At 43.2% G+C, this 22,209-nt stretch overlaps 1 protein-coding gene across 1 annotated transcript in view; it reads left to right on the top strand.

The window, feature by feature from the left end:
* EXT1 (exostosin glycosyltransferase 1) overlaps window positions 1-22,209 on the top strand; it is a 1,160,063-nt gene that overhangs the window by 1,080,585 nt on the left and 57,269 nt on the right. Inside the window, exon 9 of the mRNA XM_044067060.1 lies at window positions 15,094-15,254. Coding sequence (XP_043922995.1) covers window positions 15,094-15,254 — 161 coding nt within the window. The remainder of the gene's footprint in view (window positions 1-15,093; window positions 15,255-22,209) is intronic.

The raw sequence follows: 22,209 nt of genomic DNA on the forward strand, positions 1-22,209 counted from the left end.
ACTGCTCAGTTGGCCACCTTAAACTCCCTTGTTAACTCCTCTATGAGGCTGATCTCCTATGCAGTAGATGGTGTGAGTAGGGCAGCGGATTCAGGGGTTTCCCTTGGGAGACAGTCCTGGATGTGCTTATGCAATTTTGCGGAGCACTTCATATCTACTTTTACCAACGCTTTCTTCGACGGTTCTTCGTTTGGACCGAAGGTAAAAGATAATATTCACCAGGTGTGAACAGGAAGGGAAAACTCTCTCTGCCGTGGGAGTACGTTTTACCATCCCTTCTAGACCATACCCCAAGGGTCAGAGAGGCGAAAAAATGTGGTTCAAGAAATCCCAGAGATTTTTCCCGGATGCACAGAGTAATTCCTCCTTCAGAGGCAGGGGAGGAGGAGCTAATGGTAAACTTCGCCCTATAGGCATGGGGGTTCTGCAAAACCAGGGTGGCCACGATTCCTTTCGTAGCTGTCCCTGTCAGCGCTCCTGATGTGGTGGCCCGGCTGCGCTTCTCTGGAGCCAGTCAGAGGTCGCTTATCTTTGTATCCAGAAGTCTGGCTCAACATCATCCAAGACTAGTGATTACAAAGAATAATCACCAGAGGATACTCCATACCCTTTTTTCTTTCACTCCACACTCCCAAGAAGATCCCAGATATTCCACCCAATCACAAGGATCAAGCAACCATAGAAGTTCAAAAGTTGCTTTCAGAGAGAGTCATCCAAACCGTCCCCGCAGGCCAGATAGGATTCGGAACTTACTCCAGATTCTTTTTAGTGCCAAAATGAACAGGTGACTAGAGGCCCATTTTGGACCTCAACAAACTAAACGAATCATTGCAGAAGTCCAAGTTCCAAATGGTAACCCTGCAGTCTATACTCCCTCTATTAAGGAAAGACAATTGGATATGCTCCATAGACCTCCAAGATGCGTACTACCACATCAAAATGGACAGAGCATCGAGGAGTCATCTACGCTTCTGGCTGTGAGCCAGCCATTACCTATTTCGTGCTCTGCCCTTTGTCTCACCACAGCCCCCAGGATGTTCACTAAATGCATGGCGGTAGTGACAGCTCGCTTGAGACGTCGTGGATTCCAAGTCTTTCCGTACCTGGATGACTGGTTCCTGACTGCCACCACAAGGCACCTACTCCTGCAAGCCAGGGATTCGACCATCCAGCTCTGTACCCAGCTAGGAATTATGATAAATTTGGAAAAGTCTGCCGTGACGCCCTCTCAATTTGTGACTTTTATAGGTGCAGAAATAGACACAGTCGCCATGATGGCTCATCTTCCTGCAGACAGAATTCAAAACCTCAGACAACAGATGCACAGCTTACTTCCTCAACAAAAAGTCAAGGCCAAGACAGTGCTGAAACTTTTAGGGACCCATGGCGTCTACCTTAACTCTAGTTACACTAGCCAGATTGCATATGCAGATTCTTCAATGGCTACTTTTTTCCCAGTGGTCTCTTCAGCAAATGCCTGTATCTCATCATATTCTCATAACGGAATCTTGCAAAAAGGACCTTCGTTGGTGGATTCAGCCCAATCATCTGATGACAGGAACACCCTTTCTTCCTCACCAACCTGTTGACACTGTGACCACGGATGCCTCCCAGATTGGGGGGGGGGGGCATTATCTAGGCAGGACTGTGCAAGGCACATGGCAAGGTCACGAGGCTCACTTGCATATCATTGTCCTAGAGATGACAGCAGTGCTACTAGCATTGCAAGCACTTCACAACTTTCTTCCTCTAGGGTCAATAGCAATCCAATCAGACAATATGTCAGTGGTATGGTATCTGAACAAGCAAGGAGGAACCAGATCTCACCCCCTTTGTCGAGAGGCTCTTCGTGTTTGGCAGTGGGCAATATCTTCCCAGAGCTTTCTAGTAGCAACGCATATCCTGGGGACAACCAATGTGATAGCCTACAAGCTCAGCAGGGCAATCTTGATGCCACACGAGTGGTCTCTGAATCAGAAAATAGCGGAACAAATTTTCCGCAAATGGGGACAGCCTTGCTGCAATCTGTTTGCCAGTCCATTCAATGCCAAATGCAGCAGCTACTTCTCCCTTATCCCCCCTCTGGGGGAGTCACTGAGGGGACGCAGTTGTTCACAGTTGGCATCCGGGACTTCTTTATGCATTTCCCCTCTTTCCGCTCATATCGAAAGTGATCCAGAAAGCAAATTCCTTGGGAAGCAAAATGATTCTGATCACTCCTTACTGGCCACGTCAGATTTGGTTCCCCTTTCTTGGGCCTCATCTCCTAGATGATCTGTGGACTCTGGACCCAGTTCCAGACCTTTTGACACACGTCAGGTTTCCTTCACCCCTGCCTCCACACCCTCAACTTGACAACGTGGCTGCTCCACTTCCATCCCTAGTCAGGCTTCATGATTTTTCACCTGCAGTGACCCATATCCTCATGGATTCCCACAAACATTCCACAAGGAATTTATATGCTAGCAAATGGAGAAGATTTTCTATCTGGGCAAAAGAGAAAAGTGTAGCTTCATACAATCCCCTTGGTGTTAGAAGCCCTAACCGAACTTTTCCATCAGGGATCAACTGCTGTTACAATTAAAGTTCAACTGGCAGCAATATCCAATTTTCATTTGGGACAACATGAGCCTAATCTGATGGCTCACAGATTGTGTAAAACTTTCCTTAAAGGCACTACCTTACTGATACCTCCCCTTCAGGAACCTATATCTCCTTGGGATCTAAATTTCGTTTTGTCCAAACTTACTTCCCCGCCTTTTGAACCTGCGCCTTCCTGTGAACTGAAGTTTCTGTCTTGGAAGACCATTTTTCTAGTAGCTGTTACATCCGCTAGAAGGGTGTCAGTGTTGCAAGCACCGTCAGTCAAAGCTCCTTACTTGATTTTTTATAGAGACAGAGTTTTCCTTCATACAAACCTTCCTTCATCCCCAAAGTTTGCTGTCAGTTTAATTTAAACCAAACTATTGAACTGCCTGTATTTTTTCCTAATCATTCAAGCAGTGCAGAATATAAATTTCATCAACTTGATGTTCACAGACCGTTACGGTTCTACCTACATAGAACTAAGGAATTTAGAAAATCAGACCAATTGTTTGTATCCTTTTCTGAAACCAGGATAGGTTTGCCAATCTCTAAAGTAACTCTATCTAATTGGATTTCCAACTGTATCTCTTTTATCTACTCTTCCAATGGAAAGAACCTTCCATTTAAAATTAAGGCTCATTCCACAAGATCCCTATCCACATCTGCTGCCTCTCAAGCCAGAGTTCCAATTGACAGTATTAGTGCAGCAGCAACTTGGGCTACCCCTCATACCTTTATTACTCATTACAAATTGGATTTGACCTCAAGGAGTAGAGCCTCCTTTGGTTCCACAGTTCTTAGCAGTATATTACTGTGAGCCACCCGAGAAAATGGTGCTAGGGACGCTGTCCGATATGTAAGAATGAAGGTGAGATAAGGACTACAGAACATAAAGAAGTTAAGTACTCACCATAACGTTCCATGTTTGTAGCATCTCGCCCTTCATTCTTATGAACCCACCCACCTACCCCCATCCATGTATCCTTGGGGGATCTGGAGACAGGATAGTATTGCTTTTGGTAGGGTGGAGACCCTTTCATCTTTGTTGTTCCTTGTGGATAGCCTTTCTATCACTTTTATAGTCAGCAGTAAACAAGATCTGGGGATTCTTACTAGTGCACTATGGGATACCTACCTTGCCACAAGCCAACTAAGAGACTTTGAGCTTTGTAATCGGCCGAGTCAGAGCCGAGGATCGGCTCCGAACCCAAATGTAAGAATGAAGGGCGAGATGGACTACAAACATGGAACTTTATGGTGAGTACATAACTTCTTTTTTCATATCAGTTCCTAGGTAGTCATAGTAGTTTAAGATGAACAAGATAACTTTTTTACAGCCTCAAGACTTGTGGCACTCCTGATCATTGTCTACAGGATGTCTTACCAGAGCTAGTCCTCCTCCCAGAGAAGTAAGGCACCAGCACTCATTGTTAAATTTTATGTGATGGATTATCATTCTTGTCAAAGTAGTGAGAAGCAATTTTCTGCAGGATAATGTCCCCTGCAGTCCTCAACACACACCAATGAAAACTGCAAAAGACACACACTAGTCTAGTGGGCACATTCTGCAATGGTGTGATGACAGAAGTTTGTTGTGAAGGAAGGCAGTAGGGTGTTTTGAGTTTCACAGAGTTCAACACTGGGACCAGTGCTGTTTTATATCTGTGGAGATATAATTGCATACAGATTGTTTAGCTTTGCTGATGACTGTGTGTATCAAAACTGTTGGGGGGAGGGGATGACATTATTTCACCAGCAAATTTGGAAAGACACGAGGTATATTTGGTTGATTTGTGTATGGAAAATCTTTGCAAGTTAGTGATACCAAAGGCTGGATGAAAATCTTGGGGTAAATAGGGCCAAATGGAGAGAGGCATGAGCAGTGGAAAGATGAGTTTTTACTGGTCTTGAATGGTGGCAGTTCCTGTCACTCGTGAAAGGGAACACAGCCCACTGGTGCTTTGGCAGTTCACATTCAACTAGGAAACTCAGGATGCAGATCCTTTCACATTACAGCAGAATATTCAAATCCCTATTATTTTCCAAACATCACAGTACTTTGTTGTGACTAGGACAGTGTCACTTTTTATTTATTTTTTTATTGACATTTGTTTACCAGGAGAGTCGGGCTAGAAAATGTGACCTATTTTCATCAGACTCCCATGGAGAAAGGCTCCAGTGCAAACTAGCAAAGATAAATTTTTACACTGACAAGTGTAAAGGTAAAAAAAAAGCAGTATACAGATTATAACGTTGACAAGCATGGTATATTACAGGCTTATACAGGATAAAAGATATAGTACATTAGTTGAAACCAAAAGCATATTTTTTTAAGGAGGAGGGAATAGTAGAAGGGAACAGAGGAAGGAATATGCGTTATAGTGAGTGTGGATCAGATGATATGGGGAGACTATAGAAGGCAGAGTCACATTTTAGTGTTAGATGTAGTAAAAGATATAGTGGTGACAGAGAGTAAGAGGTTTAGGTGAAGATTTTGGGGAGATAAATCAGCTGAGGAGTGAGCTGAAGTTGTTTAAGCTGTACTGTACTGGGGTAAATTTTAGTATAGGTTATCCTGGTGTAGAGCAGGAACAAAGTCAGGATTTGGCTAGGTATGCATTTTGCTTTATTTTAAATACTGTCGGCTGTGTTCCTAAGAGTTCCTGGTATATAGTTTTAGGTCTTTGCTACACCAAACCTTGACAGGTGGATGGGAAACAGTATGGTTGGTATCACTAACTTGCAAAGATTTTCCATACACAAATCAACCAAAAATACCTCAAGGTATTTAATACAGGGCTTTTCTGTGTGTTTTCTCCCATAATCCATAAGATTTTTAAGGATTCTTACCGATAAATATAACCATGGGTCTGTATTATTACAGAAATGGAGAATTCATTGTTTCATCTGCTCTTCAAATACAGTGTTCATATTCACCAGGGTGGGAAGTTCCTACATCTTGCGGTATGGAGACTGAGAAGTTCATTCTGAATTGAGAAGTAACTTCATGTGAAGTAGTTGGTACTTTACAGGAGGCAAAAAAAAAATAGGAAGCAGATTTTTATTTGGTTGGAAAGTTTTCTTACTAGTGTGAAGACAAGGTTTGGTGCAGGTTCAGATTTATAGATGGACTGCATAGGTAGGTACTAGGCTATCTGCCCGAAGGCATTTATAAGCCTAGCCAGACTGTGTTGGCTTTCTCTGCCCCCTTAGATTAGTTCCCTGTGCCTCTGTCCGGGAGAGCCATTGAAGTGATCCCTGAGGTAAACTTTCTGTTTCCCATCCACCCGTCAAGGTTTCTGTTGAAGAGTATTAACGATGTACTCTGCCTAATGTAGATTGGAATCTTGTTCCAGAGCATGGGAAGTCTCTGGGACAAGAATCTATCCCCTCCAGCACGTCCTGTTCATTGTTGTGAGGTTTAGATCCCTAGAGCGTGTGGCTCGAGGGGATATGGTTTTCTTTAGGTTGAGCATGTCCATCAATTCTGGGTTGGACATGGCCTTGTATGTCAGGCAGAGATCACCTCTGAGTAGGCGGTATGCAACTGAGTACAGCTGGAGTTTCTTCAGTCGAGCTGCATAGGGCATCTGTTTGAGTCCAGTGATCCTCTTGGTGAGGTACTTCTGTGGTGTTTCCAGGTGTTGCAGGTGTCTTGTAAGGTACATCCCAAATGGGGCGTTGTACTCTATGATGGGCCTGATGAGTGATGAGTAGAGGGGCACAATGACCTCTTTTGATCTGGATGCAAACCCTTTTGTGGTTAGGTGGGCCACATATATAAGTATTTTCTAACCACTTTGGCAATGTGATTATCAAAGGAGAGATTACTATCTACTTGGGTCCCCAGATCCCTTATTATGTCTTCCATATTTGGGGGACTACCACCTATGTGGTAGTTTGTGGGTACTTTGTTTTTTCCAAAGGGGATGACTATGCACTTTTTGGCATTTAGCTTGAGGTCATGATTTTGACATCAGGTATCCATCTCAGTGAGATCCTTTGGAGGATGTCTGCGTCAGCCGGAGAGTCAATTATAGCCCCTAGTTTGCAGTCGTCTGCGAACTTGATCAGCCATAGTCCTCCTGTGCTTGCCTGAACCTCAGAGAAGTATATGCTGAATAGGAGGGGTCCTAGGACTGAGCCCTGAGGAATGCCACTTGTAACCGGTTTAAAGTCGGACCTAGCTCCTGCAACTCTCACCATGTGGGTTCTGTCCATGAGCCAGTTGGCAACCCATCTTTTGACGTAGGGGTTTATGTTCAGGCTGGCGAGCTTGTCTATAATACCAGAATGGGGAATGGTGTTGAAAGCCTTTGCGAGGTCTAGGTAGGCTGTGTGTACCACCTTTCCCTCGTCTATAGCCTTGGTAACTGTCTCAAAGAAGTCCACAAGGTTTAGAAGGCGTGATCTGCCCTTAACAAAGCCGAACTGGGTAGGGTCCAGTGTTTGGAGGTTCCCAATGTCTCTGTTAATGAGTTCCATGATGATGCGCTCCATAGCCTTGCAGACCAAGCTAGTCAGGCTTATAGGGCAATAGTTCCTGGGGTCTGTTGTGGCTCCACCTTTGTGGAGCGGAATAACCATTGCTGTGCGCCACTCTATAGGTACATAGCCTGTGGAGAGGCTGAGTTTGAACAGTGTGTTTAGGTGAGAGGTTAGTTTGTCTTTGAGCTCGTGTAGGATGCAGCCTGGGACACCGTCCGGTCCCATTGATGCTGTGTTTTTTGGCTTTGGAGAGGGCTGTTTTAACCTGAGTGTCTGTGATTTCAGGGGCTCTACATTCTTTTGGTATGGTTATGGGCCCTTTTGGGGGTGAGAGGGGGGTGAAGTTTGCACTGAACCTGTCTGCCAGGATGTTGGCGATATCGGTCGGTTCAGTGTATTTTGTGCCATTCTGCACTTACTCCGAGCAGATCTGAGCACTGCTACTTAGATTCTTGACATAGCTAAAAAATGTCTTGTGGTTATCGTTGGAGTCCTTGGCAGTTTTTCTTTCGAAGCTAGCATTGGATGATTTTATGAGGGATCTTCGTAGTTTCTTGCTGATACTGATCAGGGATGTCTTCCCTGTCTTGGGATTTTACTCTTTTCTGTACTAGTTTCCTCCTCCTATTGTATAGCTTGTTTATGGCAGGGGTCCACCAGACTGGTTTCCTTTTCTTTGAGGAGCGAGTCTTGGTTCAGCTTGGGGTAGCACGATCCATGCATTCTTGTAGGTGCCCGTAGAATGCATTAGTAAAGGATTTTGCAGCTTGGAGAGCATTATCCTTTAGCATGGGGGCTTTGAAACTTTCCAGCTCGGTCTTAAGTAACGTGAAGTTTGCTTTTGAAAAGTTTTTCACGGTGGTTACCTCATCGGGGGGTGGGAGCAGAATGTGGATATGCAGAGTGATTTGTTTATGGTCATATCTAACCAGCAAGGGGTTGACCTCTGGTGTGGAACACCAGTCGTCCATGTTGGTGATGACCAGGTCCAGTATGTTGTCACCTCTGGTGGGAGTGTTGACCAGTTGATCCAGGGCGTTTGAGTTTATAAATTCTAGGAAATGTTGGGCAAGGGAGTTAGTACTTGAGTAGTTCTCCCAGTTAATGTTTGGGCAATTTGAATCGCCCAATATTAGGCTGTTTGGTAGGACCAAATGTTTCCCAGTGTTTCCAGAAACATGGAATGGGGATCCTGGGACATGGTGGATGATCTGTAGCAAGCTACAATTTGAATTGCAGTTTTGCCCGTTGCTAGTTTCACGTGGATGATCTCTAAAGCATTGTGCTGTGCCACTAACCTGGAGGTGTGGGTATCCTTGATGAATTTGGATATGCCCCCGCCTTTTGAATTTCGGTCCAGGTTCTGTGGCCGACATGTATGGTATGAGTTGTAGCCTGGTAGTGCTGGGGTGCTCTCTGGAGCCTTAAACCAGGTTTCTGTTACTGCACATATATCGATTTTTCTCCATACTGAGGAGTGCCTCGAGTACGTGCATTTTGAGGTTTAGACTGTTTACGGCGGTGGGTTTGTCTTTTGAGACTTGCCTAAAAAAGGCACTATGGGGGTGGCAAGAGCCTTGGCCAGTATTCAAAAGCCTAAGGGTGACAGGTGCAAGCCGTCTCTAGTGAAGCAGCGTGGCTTGTCGAGCATGTCATCCCAGGTGGACAGACACTGGATCCCCTTTGAATGACACCAGAAACTTAGCCAATTGTTGAAATTGATAATTTTTTTATACCGTGGTATCCTTTATGGTGAGGGCAGGATGCTACTCAGGGTCAGGGTTATACCTGCCTGGGCTACGTGATCAGAGAGCTCTTCCATGTCTCTTTTCATGTAGTCCAGGGAGGTACGGCTCAAGTCATTCACACCCACATAGACAATGACAGAGTCGTATTTGTACTTGTTCTGGAGTGACCTGAGTGCTTGTGTTATGTGGCGGATCCTGGCACCCGACAGGCAGCTAACTGCCTTTTAGTTCCATCAAGTGTCACCACTGAGCCCTGTCAGTTTGACTTCTGTGGTTGCCTAATTTAGTAGTCTAGACCTGTGGCAAAAATTCTCTTGAAGGGCATGCATTGCCGTAGTCACACCACAATAAACATATTTCTTCCAAGTTGCTAGCTTAATTTTGTTTGGAAAAAAAAAATGATAAAACCTTTCTCCGATCTTGCCTTTTCACTTCCTTTAAAAGTCTTTGTTTTTTTTTTCCTGGAAAGCAATTCCATCAGGCAGTAGAGTATTAGAGATGCAGGCCCATACATGTTCTGAACTTCACATGTTGTTTGTTAAGGATAGTGAAGCATTAGCTGTTTATCCTTTATTTATACCAAATGTCATGGGTGATATTTCTTTGACTTTAATTACTGCCTACTTCCACACTTCTCAACTGTCCAGATTTTTGGCTCATATTTTTAGTCTGCTCCCCATAAAATGTGTGGTTTTCTGGCAAATCAATGGGATGTTCTGAGGATTTAAGTCACTAAAAATGACACACATTTGAGTTTCAAACTTCAAATCCTTCAGAAAATGTATATTAAAACAAATCCTGTTACACTAGCAACTTTTTAAGTTTATAAGAGCAATACTTAAAATCTGTCCCTATTTTGGGGCCTTTGCCCCCCCCCCCCCTTTGTTGGGTTTGTCCAGGTTTCTTGCACTAAGAGGTTGAGATGTATGCCTACTTCCTGTTACATTCAGATTTAAGGAGTAACTGCTTTACACTACATTGAACTTAGAGCACAACTCTTTATGTATCTCTAGAACTGCACATTTTATGAAGTTCAGCCAGCTGTTTGCTGTATTTTCATCTTTCAAGTGTTCCTTTTGAGAAGAAAACCATTTCAGTTCACACTGCATAGGTTTTTATGATTCTTCAGTCAAAATAGCGAAGTGGTCCTTCAGGGATAACTGTCTACAAGGATTACTGATGTTTCTGTTACTTTCTGGAAAAGGTCTGTTTGGCAGCAGTCTGCAAGGCATTCACTTTATATGCAAGATGTATTTTTTTTATCAAGCATGTCAAATTGGAGTGCATTTCCAAGGCCTAGAGAGTGCTCTGGTGAAGTGGTTGTCCAGGAGTTGTTATCTGGGGCTTCCACCTCATCTTTAGCATCAAAGGTTGGTATTCTATCGTCTACCTAGCCAAGCAAAGTGTGTGAAGACTGGGATGATGACCTCATAGTTCAAGTGTTTGAGGTACTCACCTTAAGAGTAATTTATTAATGTATACCTAGCATCACATTCCAGATGCTGCTCCTTATGTTTATTACTTGTTGGAATAGCTTACTTTGTTTCTGTTTTTTTTTTCGGTGATCTAAGACTGCGGTAAAGTGTGCACATTTAATTTGTGGGTTGAATGATAACTAAATACTTGGCAGTATTTATTAGTCAGGTGTACAAAGTCTGGCTAATTGGCTAATGATGTGCTGTTCACATAATGGCATACTTGATCTTGGCTAGGCTTTCAAAGGACTTTATAGCCAGATGTATCGGTGAACCCTTTGTGTCTCTGAGCTGCATGGAGTGACAGTAAGTGACCTGTGGTATGCGGACTTCTTTTACTGTCCATTTAGACTACTGTTGTATACAACCACTGTTGTGTCCATTGCAGTCGCTCTTGTCCTTGCGGACCAAGCTTTGTCTGATCAGTTTGTGAAAGGTCAGTTCATTTACTTTGTTGTCGAACAAAAAAAAGTATCAGAAAGATTGTTTACCTTTTTTTAGGATTTTGAGAATGTAGTTCATTTAGCTAATTTTGAGGAAGTATGAACTTATGACCTCGCCATTTAAATCTTTTGACTGGTGTATCTGTAGTGGACAAACTGCTCTTCAGGGTAAGCACCGTTAGTTTTCATTTACTTGATAAAATTGAGATTAAAGCCTTGCAGGTATACTTCCCACTAGGTTTAGAGTACCATAGTCCCTGGTGCAGGCCTTTTTCTTTGCCTTTGCTGTCTGCCGGTCATCAGCCTCCTCCATAGACAGTCGCTGAAGTCATTCCCCATCGCTGGGGCAAGGTTCAGCTGGGAGGGATCATCCTTCAGACTGCTGTCAGGGGTGGTTCAATATTCTTCTGTCTTGGTTGCCCTCTCCCTAATGCACATTTTCAGCGAGACATAGGTGAGGGGATATGCAGTGAAATGACAGTGGTGGGTGTCTCCTCACTTCTCACAAGGAGTGCTACCTTGAAGATATCCCTGCCCATCCCATGAGGTATGAGCAGTAGCTTCCCGGTTTCCACCTCCCATTGTGCCCCCAAGTGTGAAAAACCCATCCAGTCCCCCTGGAAGAGGCAAGCAAGCTGTACCCCTTCATTCCCCACTGAATGGCTCCTCCAGTATCAGGGCTGCTTATTGAACCTCACTTACTTGGGATGCAGGCAGGAATTTACAGGAGTATGTCTTTTTTTCTGTGCTTGGCAAGCCTTTGCTTACATAGTGGTGACCCACCAACTCGATACCAGCCTTCCTTCCCTTCCCCAGAATGGGCAGTTCAGTGTCAGATGCTTATGTACACTGTCTCCTGCCTGGCTGTTCCAGTGTCCAAATGATTATTCAACCTCAGGTCATAGACAGTGCTTCACCTCTGCATGCCATAGCACCAGGACATCTCTCAAGAATGTTGGGTGTTCCTTCAGTGTTGTGCAAGAGTAGAGGTTTGCCTTCTCTTTTGATGCACAAATTTCAAGGGTACAGATTAATGGAAGAGATGCAGGAGAACTGTCTCCTGGAATTTTCAGGTACCATACTTCTGTCTTCAGTTAGCTCCTGTGACCAAAGACCACACCAACCTTATGGACAATGTGACCCAGCCATATTGGTTTTTCCCTATGTACATCTGTGAACTTTCAGTTTACTGCAATCAGCCAAGCCCCATATTTTCCCAGTTCAAGGGGGATCTCTGGTTGACTCCTCACTCAGGCATCCAGTAGAATTTATGTTCTGTATGGTCCCGACCCCTTTTCTTTGTGGCTCTGTGCATACCTGAATATGTGATGGTACACAGTGCCTTCCCTTCCTGCACTTGCCTAATGAAAGCTACTGCATTCATGGCTTGGCAGGGACTAAGCACATGCCCTGACTATGCTGCCTGCTTGGATGCCTTTTCTTCAGTAAGTATCTGCAGAAAAGTGAGTTAGACCACCCCCTACACCCCCGATGGTTGAACCAGCATTGGTCACCAACTCTAACTATCCTTTCTGGCTCATTTAGCACCTGAGCCACTACTAAAACTTAGGTCATATGAGTTGTAGTCAGGGATTTACTCCTGTACTCCATGGAGCCATACTGTAACTCAGCCATGCTTTATTATAAGAAGTTTTTGAAATATGTGATGGCTTGGCAGAGGATTACCCCTTAGATTCATCATCTCAAGTTATTCCTTCCCCCTTATAAAGAGAAGGAGAGAATCCTCCTACATCCAGTTTTCTCAGATTCTGATTTAGAAAAAGAGGACCTAGTGCACTCAAAGCTGATTCCCTCACCTATGGGCTGTGACACCAGTGATGAGGAAGTATCATTTTTTGGAAGGGGGGGCACTTTCTGAGCATGTTCCCTTAGCAGAAGCATCAAACCTCGTTAGGGATCACTTCATATGGAGCTTAATGGTGTTTCAGAAAAGAGATACTTTTATCTGCAGGACACTGAAAAACCAAGACTGTGTTGGCCTTTCCTCCAGTGTTTCAGGACTTTGAGGAGGTGTCCCTGGAGCCTGACTCACAGATTTTATAGGGTTCAAGTGCTATAAAAATGTCTGTACAAGATCAAAATATTTTACCCTGCTGTAGTAGTGCCCATTCTAGGAGTAATTTCTAAGGTGACCTTGGGATACAGTAAGGTCCCCAAAAGATAGAGAACAGATTATTGGATCATTTTGTGAAGTTATATACCTCTTCCCCTGTTCTGAATTGATAGACACATATGTGTCAAGGATGTGGCATTAAAGATGACAGATGAAGCCCTAAGAGAGTGTATGCAGATTAACTTGAGACGGCCTTCGGGTCCAGCATGCCCTAAAGTGTTGTTATGATGCAGTACATTGTTGTAGCAGACTAGCATAACTGGCCCTGTGGTCAAAAGGCCTGTTTAGGGATATAACCTCTAACTAAAATGTTGGTACTTGTACCACCTTCACAGGAGATTTAAAAAAAATTGTAAGAAAATGCGAAGACAGTAATGTTAGCAAAACAGGACTTATTTCAAGGTGTAATTGGAATTACTGTACCAAACAGTGATCCGTTTACCAAGTACAGTTTTAAGCTAAGTGGTTTATTCAGAAAAGGACCTTTTAAAAGATACAAGCCTGAAGAGATAGTAGTTGTAGGCAACAAAGAAGGGATAAATCCCCTCATCCACAAGAAGAAAATGGGCAGTACTCATTAAGCTTCCTTTCCCATTTCTCTCCCCCTTTACCTGTTTTCCTTCCCTCCTATCCCTCATTTGCTTGGGACATTCTTCCCACTTGTAACATAACTGGTTCAGTCTGACTACTGACAGATGGGTGGATGATTTGTTTGCTGTTGCTAAGACCTGTTTCATGGCATCAGATGTCTAACTACAGCCCAACTGACCTGTGTTTGGGTAGTGTCCTGGGTGCTGGAGAGTTCTGAAGGGTTGTAGTTTGCACTGGATGCACATCATGCACTGTGTGGTAGTATAACACGTGCAAAAGTGAATGTGTGGGCAGCATGCACATCAGATGGTCATGGAGAGGGGTTAAGTTAATTAAAATAAAAAATCCCTCACCACAGTGCAGCACTGGCCACTGGGTAGTTTCTCTGTCCAGAAATATTTAACATATACCCTTAACTTGAACAGCCCTGGTTTGGAGAGGTGAGGCCAGACCTTCACACTGCTGGGATTAGGGTGGTTCTGGCACAGGGTGACTAGGAAAGAGATTGATGGCTTCATGGATAAATGCTTCTTTCGATGTCTCAATGACTGGTCCTTTTTGGTCCAGTCCACATTCATAAAAAATGAATGTATGTTAATATCTCAAATATACAACATGAAAATCCTTTTTTCACAGTTTATTACACCTTGGCATACATTCACATCTTCATTTCTGCCATCTGAACACTGAAACAGATAAAGTTTGCATGCTTACTCAAACTTTTGGTGTCAAAAATGCATTTGTCATTATAGTTAATTTATTGCCTTTCCTAGCTGCCAGGCAAAGTATATTTAATTAAATGAAGTGCTGAAGTTGCACTAGTTTGCAGCAGCATATTTTTATTTTTATTTTAAGGTTTCTGCCTCATATTTGCAAGTCTGGGGGTTAATTCTGGTTTCTGACTCTTGTCAGTGTGGAATATGCCTGTTCTACTGATGTCTGATTTTTTTATTTTTATTTTAGGTACTATACTTCTGAAAAGCAGGCTGATTGTTAAGCTGCTCTAAACTGTCAATATGTATTGTCCACTTTGTGTCTTAAAAGGGTACAAGGAAGGCCAAGCTCATTTACCTGGTGTTAACAAGTAAACTAATTTTAAAAAGCTTATACTTGTACTAAAGTTTGTATTCATTCATGTGGTAACTAGGCAGGGTCACCAGGGGCAAGTGTGCCTTTTCAGATGCAAACTGACCATGCTTTTTGCATAAAACATTTGCTCAGATTGATGCAGTTTGCATGTGGAGGATGAGGAGATTTAGCTCCATGGTTTTCTTTTTCTGAGTGAATCAGTTAGTATGGGCATGAGGGCACAGAGCTGCTATTCAGGGTGCACTTGCTGGATAGGCTGTGTTTTCAAGTATTTCATAAAGGCTGATTGGGAAGAATATAGCTATCGTTCAGCATTTAGAAATGTATATTTATTGTCTTTGGTTATGTGCAGTTGGGCTTTCCCAGTCAACGGTCTTCAGCGGAGGCCTGAGGAGAAAAGTAACACTCGTAGTTAACAGTTTAATTTTTAAGAAAAATATTGTTTTCAGCACAGTTAAAATTCTTTTGAAGATGTTCAGAATCATATGTGGGTTTGCCATTGACATACTTTTTTTTTTTTTAATTTCTGTTTTCGATAGGTGGATTTTGCCTTTACAGTATGGCAGAGCTTTCCTGAAAGAGTTGTAGGATATCCTGCTCGTAGTCACTTCTGGGACAATACAAAAGAGCGGTGGGGTTACACATCTAAATGGACAAATGACTATTCAATGGTACTGACAGGAGCTGCTTTTTATCATAGGTAAGTTCACTGAGAAGTTCTTTCTCCATTTTTAGTAAGGAGGCCTTTGTTAAGTTATTTTAGATCAGGAGTGCAACTAGTCTGTTGTCACCAGATTTGTACTGCTTTTTAAAAAGATGTTGCAGTGCTCTTTCACACTCTCTCTGTTGTCCATTAGGTTTCAGTAGTGTGCAGGTTAGACAAAGTCTGTAGCCTGTCACAACGGCAATGTATTAGTGGATGTTCTTCGTGTTTCACTGTTGCAGTCATCACTTTTGGGTTATCTGCTTGCAGTAGCCCCAAGTCGGCCTGATTAACAAAGTCTTGGGTCCTGTGTCTGTTGCTGTCCCTTCTTCCATGACGTCAGGTCGTCAGGGGTATAAAACATGCAGCCAACGCCATTACATCAGTCTTTCTTGCCGTGCGGTGCCTGAAGCAGAAGCAGTTTGCAAGTGCCGGTCAGCTGACCCCTGAAATTTTCGTTTTTGAGTTTCAGAACCGAAATCTTCAACTAAAGCTAAGTACCCCATTGGGGAAACTTTTTCTTGCTCCTTACCGAAGTCAGTAAAAGTTAATAATTGTATTACTTTGTGGAAAGCAAATACCTCATAAAGATTTTCATTCGTACTGTATTCCTTGCCTAGGCCCTGACCACGATGTACCATGCTGTTGGTTTTGTGCTTTATTTAATCAGTGCACTATCCGTCTTCGGTATATTTTCACCTCTAAATATTTCGGTTCTCTGTTTAATTATCTAGAAATGTCATCGGTTAGACATCCGACTACCTGGATTCTGAAAAAACTCAAGGATAAAGACAGAGACAGGCCGTTGAGGTCCAGAACTGCCGACGACATTTCTCCTAAGCCAGTCGCCAGTTCGCCGGTATTCAGTGAGGCGCTATCACAGCCCCTGATACCCACAACTTCTGATTCGCAGGCTTCTACTGAGACCCATTCGGAGTCCGGTATGCCGCGAGATGCTTTAACTATGGAAGCTGTGGATGTCTCTACCTTGGATGGGTCCAGAGCCGCTGTGCAGGCATCGGCGTCTGAGGGTATATTCAGGCCTACGGACTTGCATATTAAACCGACGCCTCCTTCTTCTTTTAGGCCTAAATCTCAAACCATGCCTAAAAAAATGATGCCCAGGCCACATGCTCAGGCCTCTATGCCAAATAATAAATGATAAGAATGGCTGAAGATCTTATAACTTTAATCAGGGGAAACCAGCCTCCCCCTTCTAAGAGACCTAGGACTGAAGTTGTTTATGAATCTTCTGACCAGGATTCTGATTTTTCAGATTTTTCTGATTCTTCTGATGATCTGGATTTGTCCTTATCTACTTATGAAGATTCTGATGCAGAGGACTCTATTCCCTCTGCTTCCCCTCCAGAGGATTTTTCTTTTGGTGAATCCTTACATACTCTAAGGGAGCATTTCCACTGGGAAAGTCATGATGTTTCTGATTCAAAAAAGAGGCTTAGTGATTTCTTACTCCTGCCTCAGCATAGGCCTTTAGCTATTCCTCCTGTACTAGAAGTTGTTGGAATCTAGTTTGGCCCCTGATTCTTTGCCTCTTGTTCCCAGAAAACCTGACAGATATTACAGGGTTCCTGATTCACACAAGTTCCTTTTTAAAAATCCTATTGCGGATCCAGAGACTATTTCACAGGTACCCAAGGGCATTAAGGCTTCTACTGCTAAAAATCCTACCCCTTCTGATAGAGACTCCAGGACGCTGCATAGATGGGGTAAGAAGGTTTACACTTCTGCAACCTTGGCCATTAGGGCTTTAAACTGCAAGTTTCATATGTTAAAGTATCAACAACATGTTACTGGATTGCTTAAACAGAAAATGATGTTGATTCCTGACTGTGCGGAAAATAAAGAATTGCAGGATTTAATGCATTCTGCTGAACAGGTTGGAAAACATAATTTGCAATGTGGATTTGATTCTTTAGAGGCCTCTTACAGGGCTGCTGTTGCTGGTTCTGTGCTCAGAAGGCATGCTTGGCTTAAGGAGCAATCTTTACCAGATCATGTTAAAGCTAAATTGTTGGATGCTCCCTTAAATCAGGACCGTCTGTTTGGCAGCAAGGCTGAGGAAGTTCTTATAAAGATGGAAGATAAAGCTAAATCTATGTAAACTTTTAAAGATTTCTTACAAGTTCAGCCTCCTAGATTTAGTAGGCACTGGCCCTCTAAGAATTTGGTCCTTTCCAGCCTCTTCAAGGTCTTCTCAAGCCAAACCCAGACATAGCAGAAACCCCAGGTTTCAGTCCCAGGGGACACACAAAACTAAGCAGTGGGGGGTTTCCACACCCAAATCAGGGAGTAGTAAGACTCCCCCCTATGGAAAACAGTCTCCATGACTTGCTTCTAAAACTTCCAAGCCCTTCCCAACTTTTGGCGGAAAGATTGGTCTGCAGGCCAAAAACTGGGAACTCATTGCCCAGGACAAATGGGTTTTAAATATAGTGTCCCAAGGATACAAATTTTACTTCCGCACCTTACCAACACCAAGTGGGTGGCCAGATCTACCCCCAAATCAGTGGGCAGAGGCCCAAAATCAAGTACTCTCTCTCTTAAGCATGGGGGCTATTCAGTCGGTACCAGAAGAGGAAAAGGGACAAGGGTTCTATTCGAGACTTTTCCTAGTACCCAGAAAAGGCAATGCATGGCATCCTATCCTGGATCTTTGTACTCTAAATACCTTTCTGGTGATTCCAAAATTCAAGATGCTGACTCTTCACCAGCTGCTTCCTATGCTAGGCAAAGATGCATGGTTGGCAACACTAGATTTAAAAGAAGCATACCTGCACATCCCTATCGGGGAGTCTTGCAGAAGATACCTACGCTTTAAAGCAGGCTACATGCACTATCAGTTCTCTGCACTGCCCTTTGGCTTATCTACTGCACCCAGAGTATTCACAAATTGCCTAGCTCCAGTCATTGCATTCTGCAGGCAAAGAAATATTCAAATATACCCATATCTGGACGATTGTCTAATTCAGGCAGAAAGCCAGGACATACTTCTGAATCATCTGGCCTTTGTTCAGAGGCTACTGACTTGTCTGGGGTACATCATTAATGAAAAGAAATCACACCTGGTACCCTGTCAACAAATTATATTCCCGGGAGCAAGCTTGAGTACAACTTCCCAGATGGCTTTCCTCACGCCAGAGAAACAGATTCATTTGACAACCTACTTCAAACAAGTGGCCAAAAAAAAACATTTATCTGCAAGACAAATACTGCAAGCCTTGGGGTTAATGGCCTCCTGCATTCTTCTAATTCCATATGCAAGGCTGCATATGAGGAAACTGCAAGGGTATCTCAAAAGTCTATGGTGTCAACATTCACAGGAATCTAGAAGCAATGATTCCTATCATACCTTGCCTACGCCTAGAGTTCCTTTGGTGGGCTGAGGCCTGTCACCAAAACAGGGGGCTACCATTCACATTACTCCCTGCCGCCCAAACAGACGCATCAGACTATGCATGGGGGGCCCACCTGGCAGGGAATTGCATTCAGGGCAAATGGAACCCAAGTCAAATGCACCTTCATATCAATCAAAAAGAAATGTTAGGTGTACAGAATGCTCTGACAGCCTTCAAGGACCACATTCTTCCAGGACAATTAATGATAAAGATGGACAACACCACTGTTATGTGGTACATAAACAAGCAGGGGGGGGGGTACACATTCTTAACCCCTCTGCAGACTAGCCAAGGCATTGTGCAACACAGTCCTGAGCTATCAAGTACATTTACAAGCTCAATTCCTGCCAGGAAAACTTAATACTCTGGCAGCACAACTAAGCAGAAACCTCATGGACCCACACAAGTGGAAACTGGAACCAAGGATTTTCAACATGTTGACAAGCAAATGGGGGAGCCCAGATATAGACCTGTTTGCCTCCCTCCAAAACCATCAGTTGGACAAATTCTGCACAAGGACTCCCCACAAACAAGCTTGGAAAGTGGATGCTCTGTCCTTCAGCTGGAAAAAACTATCAGTTTATGCCTCTTCTCCCCTGCCGCTGCTCTCCAAAGTACTACTAAAGATCAAACAAGACAAACCAAGGACGATTTTGATTACACCAGACTGGCCACGCCAACACTGGTGTACCCCCTCTTGTGCAGTGTGTCACTGCACGCCCCATGGCACCTGCCTCAGACTCCTACTCTATTGTCTCAACAGGAGAACCAAATTCTGCACCCTCAACTTCAAACATGGAATCTAACAACCTGGCTAATTACATAATTTCTCCTTTACCATCCCTCAGTAAACCAGTGATGGATATCATTTGAGACAAGGAGGCCTAGTACCAGAAAGTCTTACTCTGAAAAATGGAAAAGATTCTGTGCCTGGAACCAAGCTCAAGGGATGAGCACAACAGTGCCCAATTTACCTCAAATTTTACAATACTTAACTGAGATGCTTCATAAGGGCCTGTCTTTCTCCTCCATCAAAATTCATGCTTCGGCCATCTCAGCTCATTATAACACAGAACCATCCCTTTTCTGTCATCCTCTGCTTAAGCAGTTCCTCAGAGGGGCCAAAAATGTACGACCACCCAGGAGAGCTCCAACTCCAGCCTGGGACCTCAACTTTGTATAGGAAAAGATCACCCTTCCTCCTTTCGAGCCAGCTGCCACTGCAGACTTAAAATTCCTTTGTTGGAAAACAGCTTTCCTTTTGGCAATCAGCAAGAAGGGTATCTGAATTACAGGCCCTCATGGCAGTGGAGCCTTTCATCATCTTTCATGCAGACAGGGTGTCCCTCAGGACCAATCCCTCCTTCATGCCCAAGGTGGTATCCAGTGTGGCCCTTAATCAGTCCATACATTTGCCAACCTTCTTTCCTAATCCACAGAACAAAAGGGAATGGATTCTGCACTCCTCAGACATGCACAGACAACGTAGATTCTACTTGGACAGAACTAAACCTAAAAGGAAATCTAATCAACTGCTGATGACATTTGCTGCAGGGGCAGAGGGGAAGGCTGTTTCAAAGCAAACCATTTCCAAACGGATAGGCCATTGCATTAATTTCTGCTACAAAAAACACGTTGGAAAACCTATCCCACAAGGGGATCAGACTCCACTCTGCCAGGGCTGCATCTACCGCCTTTCTCAGATGTGTCTCTACCAGGGACATCCTAGAAGCTGCTACCTGGAGTTCTGTGCATATTTTCACCAAGCATTGCCATCTGCCAATTTTTTCTTAATCTAGAGCTGGCTTTGCCACTGCAGTCTTGCAGGGCCTTTTAGCTGGTCCTAATTCTATTTAACTTTCTCCTCCCATCCTTAGCTTTGGGAAACTACCCAAAAGTGATGACTGCAATAGTGAAACACGAAGAACATAGTACAGTTGTGTACACTTGCCATAAATGTAGATGTTCGAGTGTATTCACTGTTGCAGTCGTGGTTACCCTCCCTTAAGCCCCCTTCTTTTTTTGGATATACCTCTACTTTCCTTTCTATCTTCAAAAGCTTTTTGGTGTATTTCCTTTTTTGTTGGAGGTATAACCTCGTATATTTATAGATTTAATTGCTTCTCATTAAGGGGGCACCTGACATCTGGGGCAAGAAAAACTGATATAATGGCGTTGGCTGCATGTTTTATACCCCTGACAACCTGACATCATGGAAGTAGGGACAGCAACCAACGCAGGACCCAAGACTTTGTTAATCAGGCCGACTGAGGGCTACTGCAAGCAGATAACCCAAAAGTGATGACTGCAACAGTGAATACACTTGAACATCTACATTTATGATATTTGTACACAACTGTACTTTCTTTATATTTACATCGAGTACATAGGCATTGTTAAAGACCAAAACAAAGTTTATCGAATCACCAACTGACTGAAACAATAGTATCCCCAAAGTAAAACAAAACCATACTAACTCACATTGGGGGTTCCTTTACCTCTGTACCCCACCAAAACTAAATATAAAATCTCCAAATTCATAGCACCTTGGAGTAGGTAATTCAGGATTTTGCTGTTTTGCTGTGGTAGTTTTGGTCTTTTTCAAGTCTATAAAATTTACTTTGGTCTTTAAGAATAAAAACTCTGTTAGTTTATCTATCCATTATATTGCAGCATAACATGGTTAAATACCTGGACTTGCTTCTGTAGCAGATTGTGCTTTGAAAAGCCTGTTGTATTGCACAATCCAGTTTGTTCACTTCAACAACTAGGATTAGCTTCTATTGGCACTAGTCAGCTCAGCGCTTTTAAGACTTTCCCAGGCTATGACTCGTCCACCAGCCCTCATATTGCTGTGCATCTCTGTGTTTTTGAAGATCTAGTGTGATGCTGAACAGCTCATATCATAGAAGCAACCCCAAGCCTATTAATAGCATTATTTAAAATTCTGTTTCAACAATTTGTTGATTTTCTTTTCTTTTCTGCCCTTAATTTATTAAAACTGCTCATGTTTTGGATAGTGATGTTGATTAAGAGCCCTCCAGACTTTTTCTAACAGATTTGAAATTTGCTGTATTCCTGCCTTTCGGGTTAGGACCGCCATTTTGTTTATGTTGTGGAGGAGTTTTCTTGATTTTGCTGTTGCCTGTCATTAGCATTGTGGGTGCTGTGGTCATACATTATCCAGTTTTCAGTTATGTTAATTTTTGGTTAAGGATGGTTAAGCTTGATAAACCATAAGAGCATTATGGATTTTAAAAAATCCCCAAAAAATGAAGCTGTAAGACCCCACTGCAGGGTAAGCACAGTCTTGCTTTTGATTTGTTTGTTGATCATTTGAATGTTAATTGTTCTCTTTCTGCTACATTTGAGCCTAGAACTCTTTAATGATTACAAAGTAAATTGTCAGATTTATTTTCATGGGGGGAGTCTTCATCAGATGAACATAAGATTTATAGAAGGAAGAAGCATAAACTGGAAAGTGATGAAGCTTGTCCGTAATCTTTGAGGAGTTCCTATTTCCTTCTAAGGTCCTT

Source organism: Protopterus annectens, chromosome 3.part1 (genome assembly GCF_019279795.1).
Source record: "Protopterus annectens isolate FY-2018-M chromosome 3.part1, PAN1.0, whole genome shotgun sequence".
NCBI classification, from domain to species: domain Eukaryota; kingdom Metazoa; phylum Chordata; order Ceratodontiformes; family Protopteridae; genus Protopterus; species Protopterus annectens.